General features: G+C 42.1%; 1 protein-coding gene across 2 annotated transcripts in view; it reads right to left on the bottom strand.

Moving 5' to 3' along the window:
• The window catches only part of DSCAM (DS cell adhesion molecule), a 465,618-nt gene that overhangs the window by 184,011 nt on the left and 257,112 nt on the right, over window positions 1-24,495 (bottom strand). For both annotated transcript variants that reach the window (XM_071566625.1, XM_071566633.1), the window contains exons 4-5: window positions 8,324-8,470; window positions 2,273-2,551 (exon numbers count right to left, since the gene is read on the bottom strand). In XM_071566625.1, coding sequence (XP_071422726.1) covers window positions 2,273-2,551; window positions 8,324-8,470 — 426 coding nt within the window. The remainder of the gene's footprint in view (window positions 1-2,272; window positions 2,552-8,323; window positions 8,471-24,495) is intronic.

Below are 24,495 nucleotides of genomic sequence, written 5' to 3'. Positions count from 1 at the left end.
CTACAAAAGAAACCCAGTTTATGTTTTCCAAAGCTACTCCCTGGTGTAAGCAGTAAATACCAGTGATAAGGAGATTAGCTTTCAAGGGTGGGAGGTGTTAAAATAAGTACACCCATGGATATCCATCAGACCTGTCCACGTGGAAGTGTTTTAGTGTGTGCACTCAAAACATTTTCTGGTTTGATGTGGGAGTACTGCAACATTTTCAAGTCAGCCTTTAGAAACAGTAGCACATACATAATGCAAGCTTGACACCATACAAAAGAGGAGGAAGTGTTGAAGAAAGTCATAAACATAAATGCAAGGAAAGCAGTCTTTATCCTGCCACCCAATAGTTATCAGCATTACAGAACACAGATTTCACCTCATGCTTTGTATATATTGGTTTGACTTCCTTATAAAGACAAGGGATTTAGAATCATAGAATCATAGAATCGATTGGGTTGGAAAAGACCTCTGAGATCATCGAGTCCAACCCTTGGTCCAACTCTAGTCCATTTAGTAGATCATGGCACTCAGTGCCACGGCCAATCTGCGTTTAAAAATCTCTAGGGATGGTGAATCCACCACCTCTCTGGGCAGCCCATTCCAATGCCTGAGCACTCTCTCTGGAAAGAATTTTTTTCTGATATCCAACTTCAATTTCCCCTGGCAGAGCCTAAGCCCGTGCCCCTTTGTCCTATTGCTGAGTGCCTGGGAGAAGAGACCAACCCCCACCTGGCTATAACTTCCCTTCAGGTAGTTCCAGACAGTGCTGAGGTCACCTCTGAGCCTCCTCTTCTCCAGGCTAAACAACCCCAGCTCCCTCAGCCTCTCCCCACAGCACTTGTGCTCCAGTCCCTTCTCCAGCCTTGTTGCTCTTCTCTGGACTCGCTCCAGCACCTCAATATCCTTTCTGAACTGAGAGGCCCAGAACTGAACACAACACTCAAGGTGTGGCCTCCCCAAGGCAGAGTCCAGGGGAAGGGTCACTGCCCTGGGCCTGCTGGCCACGCTAGTTTGGATCCAGGCCAGGATCCCATTGGCCTTCTTGGCCACCTGGGCACACTGGTGGCTCCTGTTGAGCTTCCTGTCCCTCAGTCCCCCCAGGTCCCTCTGCCTGGCTGCTCTCCAGCCACTCTGTGCCCAGCCTGGAGCGCTGCAGGGGGTTGGGTGGCCAAAGGGCAGACACTTGGCCTTACTGAACTTCATCCCATTGGAATCAGCCCATCACCACTATTTACTATCACCACTGAATATCTCTCTGTTTCCTATAAAAAAGAGCACAAAGTCTCAAAACTGTCAACAACCTATTCAACAAAATAGTCACACTTCAGGGCATCACCAGCACCCCAGAGTCATGATCATGCAAGTGAACCACTTTCTCCATTGCAGAGGAGGGTAAAACTCCTTTCCCCAACTGTTGCTTTCTGTCAACTTAACCCAGAAAGTATCTACTGGCTGCTTGACTGCAGAGTCATGAGGTAAAACATATCACCAGACACTGGGGGTGTCTTGGTATCACCAGCAATATAATTCCAACATCTCTGGAAGTTTTGACTTTGTGTCATACCAGGCAGACTGAATTCAACTCATATCATAAATATTTTGAGAAGCAAAGCTCCTCCTTTATAATTTATGAATTGCTGAACTTTAACCTTGGTTTTATTTTGCTCCAAACCATTATGTGCAATTTTTTGTGAAGGTATTTTTATGGCCTGAACTGCTCACAAACTTTCTCCATTTTATTTGCTTGTCATGCTGTATAGATGGAAACCTGAGTTCACAAATTATTATTTCTATTCCAGGAAATAATTTTTTTATAACAATAGAAGAATAACACTTTTCCAGTGAGGTTCTCCTGAAGTAATAATTATCTTTGTAGAATTTGTGAAACATTCAGGATATTCACACCTGAATACTCGGCTGAGGGGAGGTATGAGTGTTCAATATTACTGAACAGCATGAGTCATGGCAGGGAGAGTTTGGCAGCTTTATTTATGAGAACACTTGCAATTCCTTTTAAGCATCCAACTCAAGCTTCGAAATTACATCTCCTCCATGTGATAAATTACATAGCTACACCAGAAATTGCACCTATTTGCACTTCTGATTGCTCAGTTGGCCAATGAACTCATCTCCACGGGGCCAGTTTTCCAAAACTCGGAGAAGTTTAATTGTTGCTGAGATAAATTAGCAAAGCAGAAGGTGCAGCAAGATGAGGCAGCACCTCCCCTGGTGCAAACACCCAGGCAAGAAGTGGTCTGAGGTCTCTGTCCGGCCCAGGACTTACGTTTGACGTGGAGCCTCCCAACCATCTCGGCAGTGCCGTAGTTGTTCCACACCTCGCAGACGTAGCTGCCAGAGTCCGAGGGCCGCGTGTCCTCGATGAGCAGCCCCGTCACTGTCTGCCTGAACCTGCTGTCAGGCTCCCAGGGGACATTGTCCTTCAGCCAACGGTACTTTGGTGCCGGGTGCCCTGATGCTTTGCAAGGCAGCTCCACTCGCTGTCCTGCCATGGCTTTACGGTGGTCAAACCCATCTAGAATAGATGGAGCTGAATTCGCTGGATCTGGAAGAGAAAGAAGAGGTTTTCAATGGGATCATTAAAATTCATTACTAAACAGAGGGTGGTTGGGCACTGAACAGGCTCCCCAGGACAGTGGTCAAAGCACAAAGCCTCACAGAGCTCAATAAGCACTTGGAGGATACTCTCAGGCACATGGTGTGACTCTTGGAGATGGGCCTGTGCAGGTCCAGGAGTTGGACTCGATGATCCTTACAGGTCCCTTCTAACTCAGCATATTCTATGATTCTGTGATTTTTTTTTTCCTCCTGCATTTTTTGACTCACCAGCCCAGTGTTTTGGGTACTACAGTTTGCTACTCTGACCCAGGCACCAGTCTGTAATCTCTCAGTAGTGGTGGCTGGGATCCAGCAGCACATGCTGCTAAAAGCAACTCAACTACTTGGAAATCCTCTCACTGGATTTCTTCCAGGTGGCAAACATTTTGCTGGTCATCCTTTGTGTTCTCTATCAGAGGACTGGAGAGCCAGAAATGTGTTGCCTTGACAATTACTGCTACTTCTCTACTAGATTGAAGCCAACACATTGTCCCTTCTTCTCGGTGGTCTGAAGGCTTTGAATTAAAGGAGCAATTTATTCCCTTGTCAGGAGAGAAATGGGCAAAGGCACAGGAATTTCTGTCTGCAGTCTAACTGACAGACGAGCCTTTTCTTCTTCTCTAGAAAAAGAACTTAAGGTGACAAGAACAGCTTAATATTGCACCTTTCTGTGCTCAACTATCTGACAAAAGCAGCTCTCAGATGAACACACTTGTGTAGCACCTGGCATGTATTTATGTATCTCACAGACGTCTGGCAGGATTGCCTTCACCAGAGGTGCATGTACCCAAAGAGGACCCTGAGATTTTGGTTTTTTAAATTTGAAAACTTTTGGAGGTTGAGGTTAACATCATTTACAGTTTTGTGCAGCATGATGGAAGCCCATCCTGGAGCTATTGCAACATAGATGCTGAACAATAAATCAACAAATGTTTATCTCATCACACACCCCTACTTTGCTAAGATTTCTGGCTCACAAAGAAACATCACTTGCTGCTCAGCTCCCATCTGACACACTGAACTCTTTTTGGGTGTATCTACATCAGAGTTGCCTGGGTGTAGGTGTGATTACAAGCATTTTGACATTTTCAAGTGGTCTTTAACTTAGCAAACTGAGGTACTGCTCACAGGGCAGCTGCTGGAGAGATTAAAGGAGCAGTTCACACTAAATTCAAGTTCCTCCAGCAATAGTATAATCAATACCTGAGCCACCTAGTTTAAAACTAGCTTAGATGTAATTCATGAACTGCAGACACACCCGGGAGGGCACCCATGGGTCCAAATAAGTTGAGGCACTATGAGAGCTGCACTACCAAGCCAGAAACCAAAACTGTGATGCTAAAAAAATGGACTGAGAAAATTTTATGTGAATATCCAGATAATCCTCCCCCAAAATTCCAAGTTCAATGAAAGGTGACAACAGAAATTTTTCTGCTCTCTGGGTGCCAGCAAAACCTCGAGCCACCGAAGGCAGAGCCACATCCAAAGGACACCAGTGTACTGTCTGTCTCATTAGAAACGCCTCAGCCAGTAGTTAAACAAGTGAATTTGCACAAATCAGCGCCCTCAAGGTCCACATTTGGCAACAAGATGTGGTATATTTTTGAGCCTGCCATGCTGTTCATGTCTGGCTTAGTGGAAGCACAATCTGCCAGGCTGCTATTGGGAAGGCCAATGTCAATTTGACTAATTGATTAGCCATCTCCTTCCTCGCCCTCTGGGTCAGCAGGCAGCTCTGCTTCCAATGCTGAGATTCTGTTGTGCAGCCCGAGGAATTAGCTGAGTAAAGCCACAAGTAGGAAAGAAATTACAGCTCTGGCTCGTAGGAAGGTGAAATCAATTTCTTCAATTGAAAGTAATAATTAAATAATAAAGAAGTGGAACTGGCTTTTAAAGGTATTGTCTGTGCATTGCTACTCACACAGCACACCAGTCCCTGGGCCCTCTATCCCAGGTTCATTTTATGTCATTTTTTCCCTTCTCAAGCTGAGCCTTGGCAGGAGAAGCCCAGGCTGGAGTTCCACCTGCAGAACAGCTAAATTTGGATTTACCAACATCATTCAGAAATCTTGACCCTGTTCTTACAGAGGAGGTATTTAAGATATATTCAGGGATACACAAAGTATGATTTCAGTGACCTGCCTTCTTGCACTCTGTACTTCTATATTTAGATGGACAGTAAAAACATCCCTTTTTCCCTGGAACAGGCTTGTTTAGAGCTCCTACACTGCATATATTCCAACTAAAAAAAAAAAAAGGAAAAAAGAAAAAAGGGACAAAGGAAATCCCAGGATTCATTTGCAATCACCTGCAATGAGGCAAATAGCAAACTAACAACCCAGTTCCAATATGTGGCATTGACCCTTTTGAGTTACTATTTTCTTATGGTTTAACCATGAGCTGTAAAGGACTTTTGGAAGGACAATGGTGAAAAACTGAGGCAAAATATTGCTCTAAAGCATTCTGCTTTGGATCTTCTTTGAAGGACAGAGGAAGAAACTCACTGTGCTTTCAAAAATCATAAGGATTTTTCAGAGGAGGTAAAAATCAGTAAAGAGCTGGAATTCATGGCAGAACAAAATGGTTATTGGAAAATCACACTATAATGAGTAATAGAAGAATATTCTGTCACATGTTAATGGCCTTGGTTTAAATTTCATTTAGAAAGTCCATGTGATTTCAAGGAGATGTTCTTACATTAAATTTGCTTTGGTCATAGGCACACTAATTGTTCACATGTGTGTTTGCTGTTGTCTGTGCATTACCTTTCTCATTCTTTTAACCAATAATGATGCTTAACTTGTATTAAACATGTGGCCAACAGACTATGATCTATATCCACCCCAAAATGTTTTATCCCCAAAACGTGAGGAACATACATGGATGGAAAAGGCAGGCAAAAATGTAGGTGTGATGCAAGCAGACCTTTCACAACTATGTTCATGGATTCTCTGATCTTAGTTCCTAAAAGATCACTCTTTAAAATATAAATTCCAGCAAAGAAAAATGAAAACCTGTTAGAGAAATATTAAGAGGCAAACTCTGCCCATAATTGCTGCATTTGTTCAGTAGATTAACAGGACTGGAAATCACAGTCCATTCTAGCTCTGATCAAGGATAATTAATCCCATTTAATTAAAAAAGCCACTTATTGCACACAGGTAAAATTTGGTCTTTTGATTTTGTCTTTGGAGGAAAATAGAAAAGGCAACTCCACACAGAACACATCTTTTAGGGTGTTTGTCCTGGATTACAAACATGACAGAGCTTTCATTTCCCCCCTTTTGTTCAGTGAAATAATTAGAATTTTTCTTGTGGTAACCAAGCTACAAGCCTGATTTTATTTATGCTACCACTGGCTCAGCTGTGGCGTGATTTCATTCAGAAGCAGACCATGTTGTGGAGCCAGCCAGGATAGGACCCTGCCTATCCTTATAAAACCAAAGCAGGCTGACTGTTGGGCAGGAAAACCCCTTCATCTGGCTGGGAAAATCAGAGGCAAGAGCTTTACCCACAGGGGAAACCTATCAAAGGAAGAAACTCCTGGATCTGACTGGTAAGTGATTCTAACCTGAAAAATCACACCATTTTTTTTATCATTAGTATATTTAAGTACTGACCTGCATGTTCAGGGGGGTCCAAAATGCTTCAACAATGATGATTTTGGAGTAGGGCAGAAAGCATGTTATTAATGCCAAACCTTGTGTTCACCTCTGTGTCCCTTGGGGCTCTCAGACAGAGGGGTGGAGAGTTGAGATTTAATCACTAGAGTTTTATTCTTACTAAAAGACCAAAAGAGGAGCAGACAGGGTCAACAGGAGAGAGACCCCAGTGACTGTCAGATTGGGAAGGTCATCGCACTCTGACTGATCTTTAGGGCAACTCAGTAACAGAGAAAGGGAGGAAAAGCTTTCAGTGGGACAGTGGGCATGTTTTCTGTAGGGCAGAGATACAAGGAGAAAGATGATTCTGGGATACAGCCTTAGTGAGCTCTGTGGATGCAGGAAAACAACTCTGGGTTTGCTCACATGCCAATACAGGTCACAGAGCAAATGAGGGAGGGGAAGGGGAGATGGAGAAGAGCTAATCCTACACAGAGGTGTTTGAGAGCAACTTCCAGGCACAGAGTTGGTGGCATCTCCCCTGGCATCCAACCAAGGGTTGGACTTGATGATCTCAGAAGTCTTTTTCAACCCAATCGATTCTATGATTCTGTGATTCCATGATCTCCTCTCACTGGGACAAAATGGGGAGAGGCTGGGATTGGAGCAGCTCTGTGCTGACACCCCTAAATGTGTGGTGAGGGTATGTGTGGAACCCAACTGTGCTTCACTCACACACCAGTCAGGAGATGATTTGCAATTTTAAGGATAAGTAAAGACACTCCATCTACCTTCTCATTTCCCCACCTGCGGCACAAACCCATTGCCCTGGCACTTTTTTGTCCTGAGCAGCCACCAGTTCACCCTCCTGCCTTCCCACAACACCCTGGGTGGACTGTCACAGGCCACAAGCTCCTCCTGGCTGGAGATCCCTCCTGGAAGCACTGCTACACTGATAGAAGTGTGATGAATGAAAGAAAAGGAAGCTGAAATGCACCTCAGCTAACCTGAGACTCCTGCAGTGGAAATACCTACAGCTGAGCTAAATATCCTGAGCTTCTGTGAGGGTTAACAGAGAAAAATAGACACCATGGGGCAAATCATCTCACCCCAAAGTGGGCAGCTGAAGTAGGTCGGGTCACTACCCCTAGAAGTGTTCCTTTTTTCTGGTTCTTCTTAACAGGGAAGTTCAGGTGATTTGATACTTTCCCTGAAAAATTCAACTTTCGATGGGATGAATCCCACCCGCAATCCTTTCACAAAGCACTCGGAACCTACTAAAAATCACCATACTGTCCAGTACACCCTACAGGCTCTTTGGATAATATAAAATCATAGAATCATAGAATCATAGAATCGATTGGGTTGGAAAAGACCTTCAAGATCATCGAGTCCAACCCTTGGTCCAACTCCAGTCCCTTTACCAGATCATGGCACTCAGTGCCACGGCCAATCTGTATTTAAAAATCTCAAGGGATGGCGAATCCACCACCTCTCTGGGCAGCCCATTCCAATGCCTGAGCACTCTGGAAAGAATTTTTTTCTGATATCCAACTTCAATTTCCCCTGGCAGAGCTTGAGGTTGTGCCCCCTTGTCCTATTGCTGAGTGCCTGGGAGAAGAGACCAACCCCCACCTGGCCAGAACTTCCCTTCAGGCAGTTCTAGACAGTGCTGAGGTCACCTCTGAGCCTCCTCTTCTCCAGGCTAAACAACCCCAGCTCCCTCAGCCTCTCCCCATAGGGCTTGTGCTCCAGTCCCTTCACCAGCCTCGTTGCTCTTCTCTGGACTCGCTCCAGCACCTCAATATCCTTTCTGAACTGAGGGGCCCAGAACTGAACACAACACTCAAGGTGTGGCCTCCCCAACACAGAGTACAGGGGAAGGATCACTTCCCTGGTCCTGCTGGCCATGCTATTTTTTTTATATATAATAGAAGATGAAAAACAGAAAGAAAGGATTTTAAAGTGGGGCATTTTATTTTGCAGCAGCAGCTCACAACTCACCACTTCCATCTGAATTTTACTGCATGAAGGCATAAACCCCTGCCCTGCCAGCTGAGCACATTAGAGAGAGACACAGACACCACTTCATTCAGCATGACACAGGAAAGAATCACCTGATACAAAAAGTCTTGCACTGTTGCTTTGTCGTGTTTCTCCAGTGTATCTGTGCCTTGTGATACATCGGTAGTTGTACAGCCCATCTTCATTTTGTACATCTAAAATATACAAGGCTCCCGTGGATGTGATGAGAAATCTAGGTCCTGAAAGACACAAAAATTGGCAGTGTTTAAAACACCTGCAGGTCCTTCTGTCTGCTCACACTGGAGGGTGGGTGACACAGCCTCAAGGTACTGAAGACTTTTGTTTGCCAGCCTCGAAGCTGCCAATCATAAGCTTAATAAGTACTCATTGCAAATGCTTATAAAGGTATTAATTCATGTGTATTTCACTGGCACTTCATGTGCAAAAAGGTTGGGATCTTTAAGGAAAAGGTGAGGAATGAAGGAAAGAAATGTGCCAATACCACAACTGAAAAATAATATAAGAGGCAGCTGAAGTAAAACACAGTGTAAAGAACCAACACATTTAATCCAGTTTAATATAATGTGGTAGAATGATATGATGGCAATTCAGCAGCAGAGCTGGAGGTGTTAGGAAGGCAGTGAGGTTGTGATACCTGTAAGGAAAACAGCAACAGTGTCAGGAGCATCCCCAGCCCACCCTGTCACATCCAGCAGGATGGGCAGAGCTCCCTCTGCACCTCAGGAATTCCATGGCTGAGCCACTGGCAGAGGATGATTAATACATTATAATATAATAACACTGCAGTCTGTGATCAGAGAAGCACAATGTAAGCAGGTAGACAGATTGCATCTGAAAGATGAGGTTCAACAAACAGTTCAGGATTAGTCATTTAAAATCCAAAGTTTGGTTTTTTTTTTAATTCTACACAGGAAAGTTGGTTTTCTTCAGGAAGAAAATTAGGTTCAAGAAAGTTACTTCTCCCTGAAACTGAACAAGGCTGACATGTTTGTGGTAGGCATTTGTTCATTCAGATTGGAAGTAATATAGTTTAAATTTCCTTCAAATATATAATTTTTTGGTAGTAATTGTAGAATATGTGGAAAATACAATAGTATATATAGCCACATGTGCAGTTTTGATCAAGTGACAGCTGCAGCAGTGCCTCCATCTGGACATAAATGTTTGCTCTAAAAGCAAGGACATTAAAAACTCTTAACATCTACATGGTACATGTTCACTCCAAAGCTTTCCTCATAATGCCATAAATGGAATGCACTGCAATCTTGAGCCTCACCTGATTAATCTTTCCACTTTAAAAATACTATAGTCTAACCTGTGTGTGCATTTCTAAAACTTTTACACTGGAGAAAATATTATGTCTTTTTTTTCTTTTACATCTTCTATTTTCTCTCTAGTGGCTGGTAGATCTTACAAGATACATACCTGTACCTATGTATTATAAAATAAACCTGGCTCCAAAATTAGGGGAGAGAATACACAAAGATGAAACCCATCATGAGCTAATATTCAAGAAATAATTCCTTTTCTTCAGAGCTCTTTTTGAGCAATGACTTTTTAATAATTAAGTGTAGTCAGGATGCTTGCTCACAAATGCATCAGTGGGAAAGCAATCCAACAGAGAGAAGACAGAAAGGAAATGGTATCATTACAGAGGGCAATCTCCTTTAAAACATAATATAAAAAATGGGGAAAAAAATTAACAACCTTTTAATGTCACAAGACAGGACTGACCCTTAGAGCAGAAAATATTGAATAAAGCAACATCAGCCAACCTCACCCAACCTTATATAAATATTGAATAATTAAATAACCACACCATGGTTAAATAACTGGTGGGGTTGTTTAACCTGGAGAAGAGGAGGCTCAGGGGAGACCTTGTTCTTCTCTGCAATCCCTGACAGGAGGGGGGAGCCAGGTAGGGGTTGGGCTCTTTGCCCAGGTAACAACTGGCAGGATGAGAGGACATGACCTCAAGCTGCACCAGGGGAGGTTCAGGTTGGACATCAGGAGGAATTTCTTCCTGGAAAGAGTGGTCGGGCACTGGCAGGAGCTGCCCAGGGAGGTTTGAAGGTCCCAGCCCTGAAAGTGCCCAAAGCAGGACTGGCCGTGGCACTCAGTGCTCTGGGCTGGGTGACAAGGTGGGCATCGGGCACAGGGTGGGCTTGATGAACTTGGAGTGTTTTTCTAACTCAAATGATTCTGTGATTCTGTGAAAATAAATCGAGGGATAATGAGGGCATGGAAGGTGTTGAGGTACTTGCCCACTGAAAAAGGAGAATAGGAGGGCAAGGGAAGGTGTGAAGGAGGAGGGAGAATAGGATGGCAAGAGCAATCTCCTCAGCCATGAGCAATACTCTAGTCCAGCCTGGTTGGATTTACAGATTTACAGGCTAAGAGGTTTGTTCTTATAGAGGAACCACATTGAATTCATATGCCTCTGAAAATCCAATTGCTTGCACACAGAAGGCTTAGGAACAAATGTGCTGTAGAGTGTCATAGGAAAAGCCCTGACTAGGTGGCATCTCTGTTTCACAGCCAAGTGTCTGAAACGTGGCATTTCAAAGCTTACATGAAAAAAACAGATCTCTCTTACATCCTATATTTTAATACATTAGTTGCAATGGTTGGATGAACTGATACAGACAGTTAGTAGTAATAAATTAAACCAATAAAATACACTGTAGCCCCTAGGTATAATGTAATGTCCTATTTTAAGTGTTTCTTCCTTTTCTTTTCACAATCCCCAATTCCTCAGAACACCGAGTGTTTGCAATACTCATAAACACTTGTGCCACCCTCTCTTCTCATCACAGTGATATTCAACATCTGAACCCTCTAACGAGGTTTGCCTCTACCCCTAACTTTAGGTCAGAAGGATATTTAGAATTTTGGTGTCAAAAGCACAGGCTGTTTGACTCTGGTGTCACATGCAGTTTCCACACTACTGAAATATTCATAAAGCAAATCCACCTTTGCCAAGAAATATATTATAAGAACTACAGGTAATGGAAGCACAGTCATCTCCCTTCTGCTCTGTGGGCAGCATAAAATGACAGCTTCAGGAGCTGGGAAGCACATTTAAGGGCTTTACTTGGAAGACACAGCAAAGGCAATCTCTTCTGGCTGTTGTTTCCAGCTGTGTGAGCATTAACCAGCTCTGCATCCCAGCCAGCACGGGTGTGTGATGCCCACAGCAATGCCACTCTGCTGGCACGGCTGCCAGGCTGTGGGTGCCCCATGCAGACATGTCCTCTGCAGCCCAATCCACACTGAAATCAGATGTTTCCAAACCAGGGGTGGATGTGGCCGAGACGCTGCTCTCACATCACAGACCCAGGAACACAGAAAAAAGGTGCTAATGGGCTGGTTGTGACCGTTTTGGTCCCTCCAGTACATCTGCACATGCTGTGCATTTGTGTCAAGTGAGTGGATTCTAAACAGCTGAGAGGCAGAAATGTGCTCCCTCTGCAGTGGAGATTTCTTTTTCTGGGACCCATTTTTGTCTTTGCTAAATATACATAATTCCTGCACAGTCACACTGTTGGAGACCAGCAGTACACACAAGTTGGAGATCACACAAAATGTGGCCAAAGCTTAAAATAAATTCCTTTCCCTATGCTTTTGTAAAGCTCTCACTGTTTTCAGATCCTCCACACAGTTTTGAGGGGTAGTCTTTAATAATTAAATCTGTCTCCCTTCTCAGGATAAGAATGAAATACCTGTCACAAATTAAGTTAGAAGATCAAATTCAGAGCTCCCCTTAAAACTGCTGAAAGCTCACTTTTGTCAGCGTTTTTACCTTGTACAAGTTCCTGCTGCTCATACTTGCTCTGAAATCACAAGTGGGGTGTGGATTGTGGATGAGGAGCGGCCACTGTGAGGCTGAAGAGTAGATGTAGATTTGTCAGCTATTTCCAGACCCCATAGGGCTGACTCATATTTGAGTGAAGCCTTCCCTCCTCAGCCCTGGAAGTGTTCCCTCAGATGCAGTGATGCATCTGGGTCTGTGAGAAGGGGCACACTTATTAAAAGCCTGCCACTTAATTAAAGAGGCTTTTGAAAGCTGTGCAGAGCCAAGAAATTGTTCAGTGTTATCTTGCTGTAGTTTCTGGAGAAGTTATGAACATACTCGAGCTATCTAACACTGCTTAGATCATCTTCCTGTTGGAAATTACTCAGGCAATCGTATAATAAAACCTTCACTTAAAGCATTATCCAGAGATTTTTGCTTCACCCACTTTAAAGATAACTGAAAGCAAATAGTTATTGCCACATATCAGATGTTATCCCACATTTCTCACCAACAGACATTGTGTATAATTGCAGGGCTAAAGCTTTTCCTTCCCCCCCTCTTCTCCTTAATATATTTTGCATACTTATGTAATGCTTTAATAACCAGCCCCTCCTTCTGCTGGAGAAAGGCGAGACAGAAAAGATGACAGAGAAATAAAAGGGGAAATGCCTGTAATTTCTGTCAGCTCCTAAACGGAGAGCATTTTCATGAAAGCCGACAGGCTGTCAGCTGTGACAAAGCCCAAGAGTTGAGTGTTCTGCCTTCTGTACCTCAGAAAGTGTTTAGAAATGCAGAGGATGGGAATCGACAGGCTCTCGTTGCCCTGTTGATCTAAGGGAGCGCTTTCTTCTGGAGGCGCTTCTCATTTAATTGCTCTTGCTTTGCTGCAATAAAGTCCAATTTTTTTTGGCTCACCTACTTAATATGCCAAATAAAGATTTTTAATGAAACAACCTTTCAGATAAACTGGAGCTTTTTGTTTGTTTGGCTGTTAGCAGGCTTCAAGAGAGGAAGACAGAGAAGCCTCCTTCACAGCAATTAAAAAGAACACTGTCAAAATATAGCTCATAATTCCCATTTATTATTCCTCCTCGGCAGTGTTTGTATTAATGCCTTGAAAACTTGATTATAATAATTTCAGCATCTGATTTTCAGAGACATTGAAATTTTTTTTGGCTTTCAATGCTTGGTGCCTTCGAAAATCTGGTCCAACATCTGGAATATGTGTCTCAAAGAGTCCAAAGGCTGCCCTGAACCCTCACTACCTTCTGCTTTGGTGCTGCAGGCAAACATAGAAATATATTACTATTTAAATAGTATTGAATTTAGTTAAAAGTCATATTTAAACCCTAGACCAGGTTGGATGGGGCTCTGAGCAACCTGGTCTAGTGGAAGGTGTTCCTGCACATGGTGGGGTGTTGGAAGTACATGGTCTTTAAAGTCCCTTCCAACCTAAACCATTCTGTAATTCTATGAACATTTAAATGTCTCACAGAGAAGCTGACTGAGATCCACGGAGTGATGCACACAAGTCAGTGGAAAACCAGGGAATGGAACCTATAACTCTTCAGCATCCCACCTGTCATTAGTACATGACTTTGCCTCTCTGTGAGACTGGAAACAAATTACATAGATCCAAGGACTACAAAGACCATTAGAGTCATTTATTCTCACCTTTCATGCTTCCCCCATTAACTCCTGCACCAAGTCCATATCTGGAAGTTACTCTATAGGTTTTTTTAAAAAGACATTAGTCATGATTAAAGATTTCTTGTAAGAGGAGAGTGTGTGACACCCCTGGCTAAATTATTCCAGTGGTTAATTATTCTCACTTTTGAAAGTTAGTGTATTGTTTGGGTCCATCTGGCTTTGCCCCAGTTATTGGATCTCACTGTGCCTTCATTAAAGATTTCCTCTGCAGTCAGAAATCTTCTGCCCATTTAAGTACTTACAGAACACGAGGAAATTACCTCTTATATCATCTTTCTCCTTATTTAGTTATACAGATTGAACTTCCTAAATCATTTCCTGTGAATTATTCATATCTTGGAATATTCCTGTAGTTTTTTTGCTCAACACCTTCACAACTTTTCGAAGTTCCTTTTCAAGTTTGAATCATGCCCAGAAGTTCAGTAAATGAAGAGCGAATGTAAAATGTCACCATTCTCCTTTATACAGATTTTTCTTCAATTTGCCCATCCAGGAAATTTAGTCCTCTTATCAATGCTAAACTTACTTCAGTTATTCATTGAATTGTGATTTCAGAGTCATGGACTTAGAGAATAATTTCCTCCATTCTGTGTCATCTGTCTGTCCTGACACTGGAATTAGTTGTATGGAAAATTCCATGTTCCAACCTTTAACACAGGATCCAATCTCCCTGCACAGCTCACCAGGCTATATCATCATTTGTCTTTGCACCAACATTCTATCAACAACTTCCCTTAACAAAACTTCATTTCCTAATTAGAACTTGAAATTCATGTCTTCACCTGAGATATTAGCAAACCACTTGACCTGAAGATATATAGCAAGTCCCTGAAGAGATGAGTCTTACTCTCCTGAAGAAAATAAACAGGGGAGAGGTGGAGAAAACTGGGTCATACCCAGGCTTGACCAACCTCAACTAAAGGCCCCAAATCCCAGGACATTTTTGAAACACATCCCTCCTTTTACTATCTGCTGACTAATGCCCTAAACAATCCACGACTTCATTAAAGTTGAGCTGCACTAACAAAGGTGTTCATTTCTCTGAGAAGAGGTCACATTAACAATTATGAAATTGCTCTTATATAAGGTTTTTAATACTTTCCATTACACTGTATAATATTAGAGATTAAAATAAAATTTTACAGGTCTGACTAATGAGTTAAAATAATTCTGTTTAGGTTTCCTATGTGAAATTGTTCTCATGTATAATTCATAAGAAAATGTGAACACTTTCCTGTCAAATTAGTGCGTAATATTCTTATATGAAAATGAGAATATTTTAAAACCCCAATGTTAATTATTCTTTAATCATGCCTTTTTCCCCCAGCATGCTGGTAGTCTTTAAATAGGTGCAATGTTATCCTCAAGATGGTTTAACAAAATCATATTTGATTTTTACTTTGTTGGAAACACATCTAACAGCGCTCTGTTATTGCAGGCTAAATTGGGTTGATGGAAATTAAGAGAACAGATGGCTGCTCTAACCATGTGCCAAATGATAATACAGAACAAATAAACTCTTATCAGCACTCCTTGTCACCTCCACTGGATGGAACAGCTTCTGCTCAGCAAGTTTCCAGTGCGACCTGTGCAGAAAAGGAGAGAGACCTCCCAGCAGAGCCAAAAAGGAGTAACCATCACTCAGTTTTACAGCACTGCTACAACATCACTCTCAAAGCAAAACAATCTGCTGCTCTGGGCATGGACAACGTGCTGGAAGCAGCCAGGCTGAAACTGTGCCCTGGAGACACAGTCCTGGGAATGCTTTTCATATCCAACCCAGAGATTAGAGGAGGAATGCGATACAGAGGGAAAGAGGGAGGTAAGGTGGGGGTTGGTCTCTTCTCCCAGGCACTCAGCAATAGGACAAGGGGGCACAGGCTTAAGCCCTGCCAGGGGAAATTTAAGTTGGATAGCAGAAAAAAATTCTTTCCAGAGAGAGTCATCAGGCATTGGAATGGCCTGCCCAGAGAGGGGGTGGATTCCCCATCCCTGGAGGTTTTTCAACTGAGATTGGATGTGGCACTGAGTGCCACGATCTGGTAAAGGGACTGGAGCTGGACCAAGGGTTGGACTTGATGATCTCAGAAGTCTTTTCCAACCCAATTGATTCTATGATTCTATTCTATGATTCACTTTGCAAGTGTCATTCTATGTCCTCTACCCACATGAGACACCTGGGGTGTTGCTCATAGCAGGTGCTGCAGATGGTCAAAACATGACCATGCTCCCCCAAGCAGCACAACTTCCCCTCATGTGATGCAGCCAAGCTCACAGACCCTACTAGCACACCTTAGAGAGGATAAAAATGATTTTCACTCAGCCCTCAACTCTGGGGTCTACAAATATCTTTGGAGCCTGTTGCCCACTGTCCCTATCCCTGTCTGGGAAACAACATACAGCTGATGTCCAGCAGAACCAGGAGCAGGAGAGAAGCCACAGCACTACCCAACAGCCCAAGGGCAATGAGCATTATTAATCAATTCCAAGCAAATTACCCTTGCCTTGGGCTACACTTCAGACTAATTCATACTGACTCTGCTTTACATGTCCTGGTCTTTGCCTCTCCTAGATCTGGGCTTAGATGACTGAAGTGCCATCATGGTAGGATGTTACTCACGGGGAATTAAAGTCTTAGATATTCCCATTTTTTCAAGAAAACAAGCATAAAAGCTATAGGAGGTTGTTGTCCAAGGGAGAGGAGGCTGCTGCCATATTTGACCTGTTATTCCAGGCTTCTCAAAGCCCACAGAGATGTATCCCTATCATGTTCTATATCTATGTTCTGCATCTTTCCAAAGAAAATGGATTTAAAGACATTTAGTTACTTGGGGTTTACTTCTCCATTCCCCAATATCTCACTGTCTCAAAACTAGAGGTTTTGCCATAGCTATAGTTTCCACATTTCCATTGATATTTTGCAGGAAATATTACTAACTAAGACAATAAACCTGACTATTTCTTGTCCATAAAGCCGTAAGGTGAATAAAATTGGAGAAGGAAGAAGGAAGGAAAGGAAGGAAGGAAGAAAAGGGAGGAAGGAAAGAAGGAAGGAAAAAAGCAAAATTAAAAAAAAAAAAGAAAGGGGAAGAGAGGAGGGAGGGAAATGGAGCTCCAGTTTGGCTTTATAAATTAAGCTGAGAGAGATTATCTGCTGAGTCAATGACAGCTTTGCCACAGGAACAAGAGGTTTGGCACCCTCTTTGTTTCTCATTGAGACAGGATGAGTCCTGAACACAGTGCTCCAAAATCCAGCAGGTCCTGAAAGCCGGTGGTAGCCGCCTTCATGGCCTTAGCTGCTTTAAATTCAATTGTTCCCTGAGTTCATGTCTGTCTCTGTGACCTCAGAATACAGAAAGTCACATGAGCCTTTTGCTCTTACGTGTGCAGTGCTCTCATTTTCTGAATAACTTTGTGTACTTGGGCAATGGGCATCCTGAAAATGAGATTGTTGGGCAAGTTACACAAATCAGATCAGATTTTATTGTCCTCTCCATGTTCCTGAGACTGCAAAAATGTATTTCATGCCAACTGCCCACACCAATCCCACTTATGTCAGGTATGCAGTGGCCTTTAAAAAAGAGGAGGAATAAACATAAGGGGGTTTCTATTTATTAAATAAATAATAATTGCATGCTCAATTTTCATGTACACAGACTAGGTTGTGTCAATTGTTACTATTTTGTGATTGGTTAGCACAGACCTGACTGATTACATAATGTTTATATTTAATTGTTCTCCCTCTTAATCGTCTATGAGTTTATTAGGCATGAGCAGCTACAGTTCTCTACCTGCTGTTTTAACTGTCAGTCCTCCAGGATATTAAATAAACCTGCCATAATCTTCAATAGCACAGTTTTGGATGATTTGAGTCCTTGCATACACTGCTGTAGAAGCTGCTTTCCTTATTTCAGCTAGAAAGCAAGCAGATAATATTAAATCACTAGCTAGTTTTAGGGGCTCTGATTAAAGAGGATTCAGCTTTGCCCATGATATATGGAGCTGTCTGGAGGATTAAAATCTTTTCCCTCAAGCTTTTGCTGGTGCATCCCACGTAAATAAATAGCCTGGAGCTGACTGGTGGCTTAGCACAAATAAACTTATGCTCTACTCTTTTTATAATCAAGGAACATAACCCATCCCTCCCTCTGCCTGCACGGAAATTTAAACAGAGGCTTGTCAGCTAAAGGGAAAAGCTCCATCTCCTCTGGCCTGAACAGCAGTTGGTTTATGTCACCATCATCAAATGTGCACCTTAATAGTTTAGAGAAGTCATTGTATTTACAGAATATGAAGTGTTACAGACAATATGATCAGAATAAATCACGGCCCTGCATACACAGAATTACAAGTGCCACCAGCAGCAGAATTATGTTGACTGACTGCAAATAATCAATATTGCTCTACATCAATTAGAGCAGCTGCAACTCTGTGGCCCCACATGTTTAAGCACATTTATTCTGCAGGTAACTATGAAGGTAATGAAGCAAAGGAACAGGTTTATGAGAAATTTATAACTGTACCCTCTCCCTTTCATGAAAAGAGCTATTCAGAGCTTCACAAGACACCTGAGCATTCCGAATTTGTGCAGGAGCAGTGACAAAGCTTCCTATGGTACATTCTACTGTAGTGTTTTTATTTGATTATATATTTTGAGAGTGTAAAATTAGGGAAAGCTAAACAGGTTAATTTGGGTTTAGGGTAATGACATGGGAAGGAGTAAGTATCTTCCTTGCCCTATTTGTAAAATTAAACCTTTGTTGTTTGGATGAAAAGTACTCAAAATATTCACTGTGGGAGAAAGTGGCTCCACTAGACATTAAAGACAAAATAAATCATTTTCTCTGGAGAGTCTTGGCCAGTCCTCTGGGGAGAGAGTTCAGTGAATAATTTTTGAAAGGAAGAAAAAAGCAGTTAATAATGTACATTTCTATCTTTTTGAACAAGACAATGGTGTTAAATCCATGGAGTCACTTTTCCACAGTTCTTTAAAAACTACTTTTTATTTTCACAGTGTCCCCCAACCATCCCTACTTTTCTTCTCCTTTGCCCTCTCTCACACACACCAGTTTCCCCTCTAACGTAAGTTTTTGTGGGTTACAGTTTTATAATTCTTACAACTGCTCAATAATCAGAAACACTTTGGCAAGGAGTTACAATATTGTGAGTGGATGTGTGGTTATCATGCCATTCATTTTCTGTTTGCTGACATCTTCGTCAAACTCACTTTTTAACAATAAAGAGGGTTCATTAAATATAACTCTTCAGCACAGACTAAATTCACCGTGTGATTTATGCGGGGCATCAGCTCAAGATTATGGGGTATTTCAATTCAGCCTGAAGATCTATGTGAGATAAAACTGGGAAGGATGTGTAGTTCCAGACTCCCTCATAAAGATTACTGTGATTCTGTGCTATTACTTCCCTCAGACTGGAAGCACAAAGAAAATATCATTATAAGCACAACAAGCATCATTCCTTTAGAATAAATGTAAGCATTTTAGGAGTTTTTTATTGCCTTTTCCGAACTGCTGAGAGAATCATCACTTGGAAGCCTGTCCACATATCAGCAACATTATGCAAATATGCCCAAATACATTTCTCAGATAATTTCCATCATTAGTCTGTTGTTATTTGGTTGGGAAATTGAGGCACACTAGAGCTAATTGATTTCCCCAAACTTCACTTGCGTGTTTGTGGCAGATTTGGGAATCCTCTATCCCAGTTCTGGGGTTTGAGCTTACAAACATCCTTTCTTACTCCTCATTTCACATGCTGTGCTTGAAGACCTGCCAGATACATTCAACTCTTTATGGAGGGGCACAAGGACACAGTTTGATATGGAAAGCTCCATGTATGAGCTAAATGTTACTACTGTCCTCCTCTTTCCATCCTCAGAGTGTTCACTGTTTTGTCTTCACCAGTGCTCTTGTGTGAAGACCTCAGAATAAATTATTTGGAATATACAGCCCTTGGCAAGACTAATGTTTCAGGCAACGTGTGTTAAACATTCTTCTGCTTTTCCTGAGCTTTCCCTGTACTTAAAGATACAATTAGTTCTACAAATGATGAAGAGCACCTGTTTTGTTAGACCTCACAGCTCTGATTTAGGGTTGCATAGCAGCATTTATGAAGAAACCAGAGTCACTACGATGTTTTTTTCTCATCTCTTTTAAATGGTGAATGTCAAGGAAACAGAGGTCTTCTGGAAAAATTACTGCAAACTCATATACTAAATATTGGACTTTAGGCTGAAAGTCACACGAAGCACTTTCCCCACTTTTAAAACTTATTTTTCAGGAAACACAGCATTAGATTAAAATTAAATTAAAAAAAGGAAATAAAGCAGAGGCAGATGAGCATTGCCTAGACTTTAAACAGCCTCCCTGAGCAATCATCCTCTCTATCTCCACAGGTCACTGAAGAATATGTTGAGTCCCAGAGTGACCATCCTTGTCAGCATCATATGACAGACACAGGCACAGATGGCCTTGACTGTGCTAATAACACTTATACATGAAGATCTATATAATTGACTTTCCTTACATTCCCAGAAACTGCAAGCAGCACAAAGTTGCCTAAGCAGGATTGAGCTGACAGAAAAGATTACACATGTACAGCACCTTCAGTCCACCCAAGACATGCAGAGCCCCAAGTGTGTCCTTGGCACCTGTCCAAGGGCACCCAGTGTAAGTCAGACACATCCACAGCCTCCTGCACAACTGCAGGTGCAGAACAACACCAGCTGTGTGTGTGGAACTGCCACAAGGATCATCAGAAGCAAAATGGGCAGCAGGTTGAGGGAGGTGATTCTCCCCTCTACTCTGCTCTGGTCAGACACTGAAGTTCTAGCCAGGTAGGAATTGGTTTCTTCTCCCAGGCACTCAGCAATAGGACAAAGGGGCACGATGGGCTCAAGCTCTGCCAGGAGAAATTGAAGTTGGAGATCAGAAAGAAATTCTTTGCAGAGTGCTCAGGCATTGGAATGGGCTGCCCAGAGAGGGGGTGGATTCCCCATCCCTGGAGGTTTTTCAGCTGAGATTGGCCGTGGCACTGAGTGCCATGATCTGGTAAAGGGACTGGAGTTGGACCAAGGGTTGGACTTGATGATCTCGGAGGTCTTTTCCAACCCAATCCATTTAAGATTCTGTGTTTCTATGACACTGCCTAAAATAGTGTGTTCCGGTGCCCCCAACATCAGAAGGCCATGAAAGTGTTGGAACAAGTCCAGAGGAGGCCACAAAGTTGAAAAGGGGGCTAGAGAACATCCCCTACAAAGACAAGCTGAGAATGCTGTGGCTGTTCAGCTGGGAGGAGAGAAGGATGTGGAGACCTCAGAGCACCATCCAGGATCTGAAGGAGCTACAGGGAAGCAGGAGAGGGACTGTCCATGAGGAACTGTAGTGACAGAACAAGGAGTACTGGGTTCAGATGGAAAGAAGGACATTTAGGTCAGATTTAAGGATGAAAATCTTTACCATGAGGGTGATGAGACACTGAAACAAGTTGCCCAGAGAAGCTGTGGCTGCCCCATCCTGGAAGTGTCCAAGGCCAGGTTGGACAGGGCTTGGAGCAACCTGGGCTGGTGGAAGGTGTCCCTGCTCATGATCTTTCGTGATCCCTCCTAACCCAAACCATTCTATGATTCTGTGTCTTCAAATACATAAGGTCTGTAAGCACTCTTTTTTGGACAAATTATTCTAAAGTAAGGATATTCACTCAATTTGCTTTGATGCCATTCTTTCTCCTGAGAAAACACAGTACAATTTTAACATTTTATGTGAGCATTCAAAAAATGCTGGTGTCACTTAGATGAGAACATTTAAAAATAATTATCCCTATTTTTCAAAACTAGGCAGCAAAAAACAATGAAGAAAAAGCTCTGAACTAAAACTATTTTTCGTCTCTCTTCCTGATACTCAACTTTAATCTGGGTATAGTATTTTATGCAGCCAATGGCTTAGGGATATGAACAGCCATAAATGAATCTCATAGAAAGAAAATTAACAGAGGTAAATCTGACAGCTGTATGGCATTTATTCTAAGCAAATTCTGCATTGGTTCAATCTCTTGAGCAACTGTTATTTGGGTCAACATTATTGCTTTCATAGTTCACAGTCTTTATCTCCTGGGAGAAAGCCAATTCTTCTTCACTGCAATCCTCTCAGGCAGAGCCCCAAGAGTTCGTGTCACTGACCTGAGGATTTGAATTCTCCACCATGACCATGGCTGAGACTCAGTATCTGCCTCCCTAAAGCATTGCCATCAAAAAAGTGGAACATAAATGCAATCCTTGTGAACTGAGCCTTGAGGACTTGCAAGTTCCTCCTGGGGCAAAGGGAGAGTCGTACAAAGCACAGGGCAAAGGACACAGAAGGAAGGAGAGAAATAAATAAATAAATAAACAGATACACAGCATTCCATAGATCCAAAAGTCAATATCCTGTATTTCATTTCTTTTCCTTTCTGACAGTAGCACTGGCCCCAGAGCCCGAGAAGGGGCAGCTCAATAATAATGATCTAAGGCTGGTCTTCAGCAGAGACTCAGCACCTGACAGCTCTTCTGTTCAAACTGACAGGAGCACAAAGGAAGGCTTGAATAATTAATTGTGAATGGTTGGATGGGATTTGATTGTGTGACCAACCTGTTACATTGACTTCCTTTCACCTTATCTTTCAAAATGAGATATTAAAGCTGAAACTCTTCTATGCTTTTTTCCCTGTTACCTGGTTATCTCTCCCCCTGTGGCAGAGTCTGTAGAACATCCTTCCATGAGGTGAGAGGTGCTGAAGGAGAGATCTGATCTCACCTGGGTGGACAGGACTCTGTACTCCAAGCCTGCTTGGTCTCTATAATAAATGCTTTTAATTTCTATTATACAGATGCAGCCACCAAAAAAAAAAAAATAAAAACAGCGATGAGGAAAGAAAGTGACATTACCAAAGGTAACAGATATTCACTAACTTCTTCCTACCGTAAAAAACAAACAAACAAACAAACCAAACACACACACAATCAAAATCCCAGTCCCTTTTCTCACCTAATTTCTGAGATCCTTTTAGCCTGACTTTTCCTGGAGCAGTTTCCTGTTTAAATAGAAACCGCAAACACCCGACCATTCAGAGGTAAGTGATGTGATTAGCACCATTCTGAACATAATTTGTATTTGGTTTTAATTGGGACATAATATGTTAAAAAGCACAAATTCAGCATAGCGTTGCCTTTTAGCTCAGATGCTGCTTTTCCTGCATCAGCAAACGCTCAAGCAGCAGGGGCACCATCAATCTTTGTTTCACTGTCATTGCCCAGACTTGGGTGATAGAAAGCGTGGGGACCCAAGAACTTCTGCTTGCTGAAGTTCTTCTGATAAGAGAAGGAAAGAGCATCACTTTAAGGTCTGCAAATGAGCAGGTTTGTGTTTGGAAGGACTATTTGCTACAGAGAATTGTGGTTAGAGTGGCAAACACTTTCTATACTGTGCCTTGGGAAACTGAGGTTCTCTCAGTGATTAATAACGAGTATTTTCTGTGACACTCAGACTCCCCTCTTCCATTTTTCAGACAAAACACTCACTGAGTTTTACTCTGTACAGGAAGACTGACTAAAGAGTGAGTATTTTAAAGTTTGTTTGGTAGGTTGTCTTCTGAACAGCAGACACCACTTAAATGAAAGAATATGATTGCTTAGGACAGTCTTGTCCATCTCCCTGGGTTCTAGTCCCAGCCTAGCCCTGCACCACAGCACACAGTGCATGGAACTGAAATAGTCTCCAGTGCTTAAGTATAAGAAAAAACCTGTATCTTTTAAACCATGACTTTTGTTTAAGGCTCTTAAAAGACAGTAAGTTTTGAAGAAGAAATTGGGACACATTGAAGTAGAATTTACCTTCAATAAGATGATAAAATTTTAAATTACTTTTATTTATCCTCTCGAACAAATAATATTCTGTTTCTAACCCTGTGTACCCTGTGGCCTGTATTAGAGTTGCTGAAAAAAATTATTTTTCAAAACTTCCAGGAGCAATATGTGCTTAGACTATAATCTCCCTTAAATATTTATAGCTTAATCTTTAGTTTTATGTAAGAAAATAGTCCATATATGCATGTGTGCACATGCATGTCCTCATCATGCAGGTGATAAATAATAGAAGGTCCCTCTTTATGATAAATTATGGATGAGATGTATAATATATGAATTAAAGTAAACAGCAGGAAAAATCATTCAGACACAAGAAGCTGGGGGTGGAACTCAAAACTGCAAGGGAGAGGTGGCAAAGAATTCACATTTTAGTGCAGGAAAACAGGTCTGAGGATTTCACAACTGTGCAGCTTTCTCTGTTTTTTTTAGGGAATTATTTTCTTCCCCCCAAAAAGGGAAAAAAATATTTTAAAAAATTAAATATCACTTGAAATATCACAGGAATAACATGGAAAATTTTACAGGATTCAGGTTAGAGCTGCAAGAAGCTTCCAGAGCTGGAAGCCCAATTTTACAGTGGTAGTCTGAAGAGAAAAACACCTCAGGTTATGAAAAAAGGACATGACAAAGAGAAGTGAAAACAGCCTGAAAGATGAGAGAGAAGACTTTTAAATTAGCAGGTCAAGGCATAACTTCATATCCCATCAGAAGGTGAAAACAGAATTGACTGAGAGCAGAGAGAAGATGGAAAATTCAAGCAATGGGGTGTTCACAAAAATACCACAGTTCAAGCAGAAATTGCAAGGTGGGTTTAGGAA

This window comes from Pithys albifrons, chromosome 1, assembly GCF_047495875.1.
Source record: "Pithys albifrons albifrons isolate INPA30051 chromosome 1, PitAlb_v1, whole genome shotgun sequence".
In the NCBI taxonomy this organism is placed as follows: domain Eukaryota; kingdom Metazoa; phylum Chordata; class Aves; order Passeriformes; family Thamnophilidae; genus Pithys; species Pithys albifrons.
Note: the sequence above shows the minus strand (reverse complement) of the source record. Positions and strands in the feature narration are given on the sequence as shown.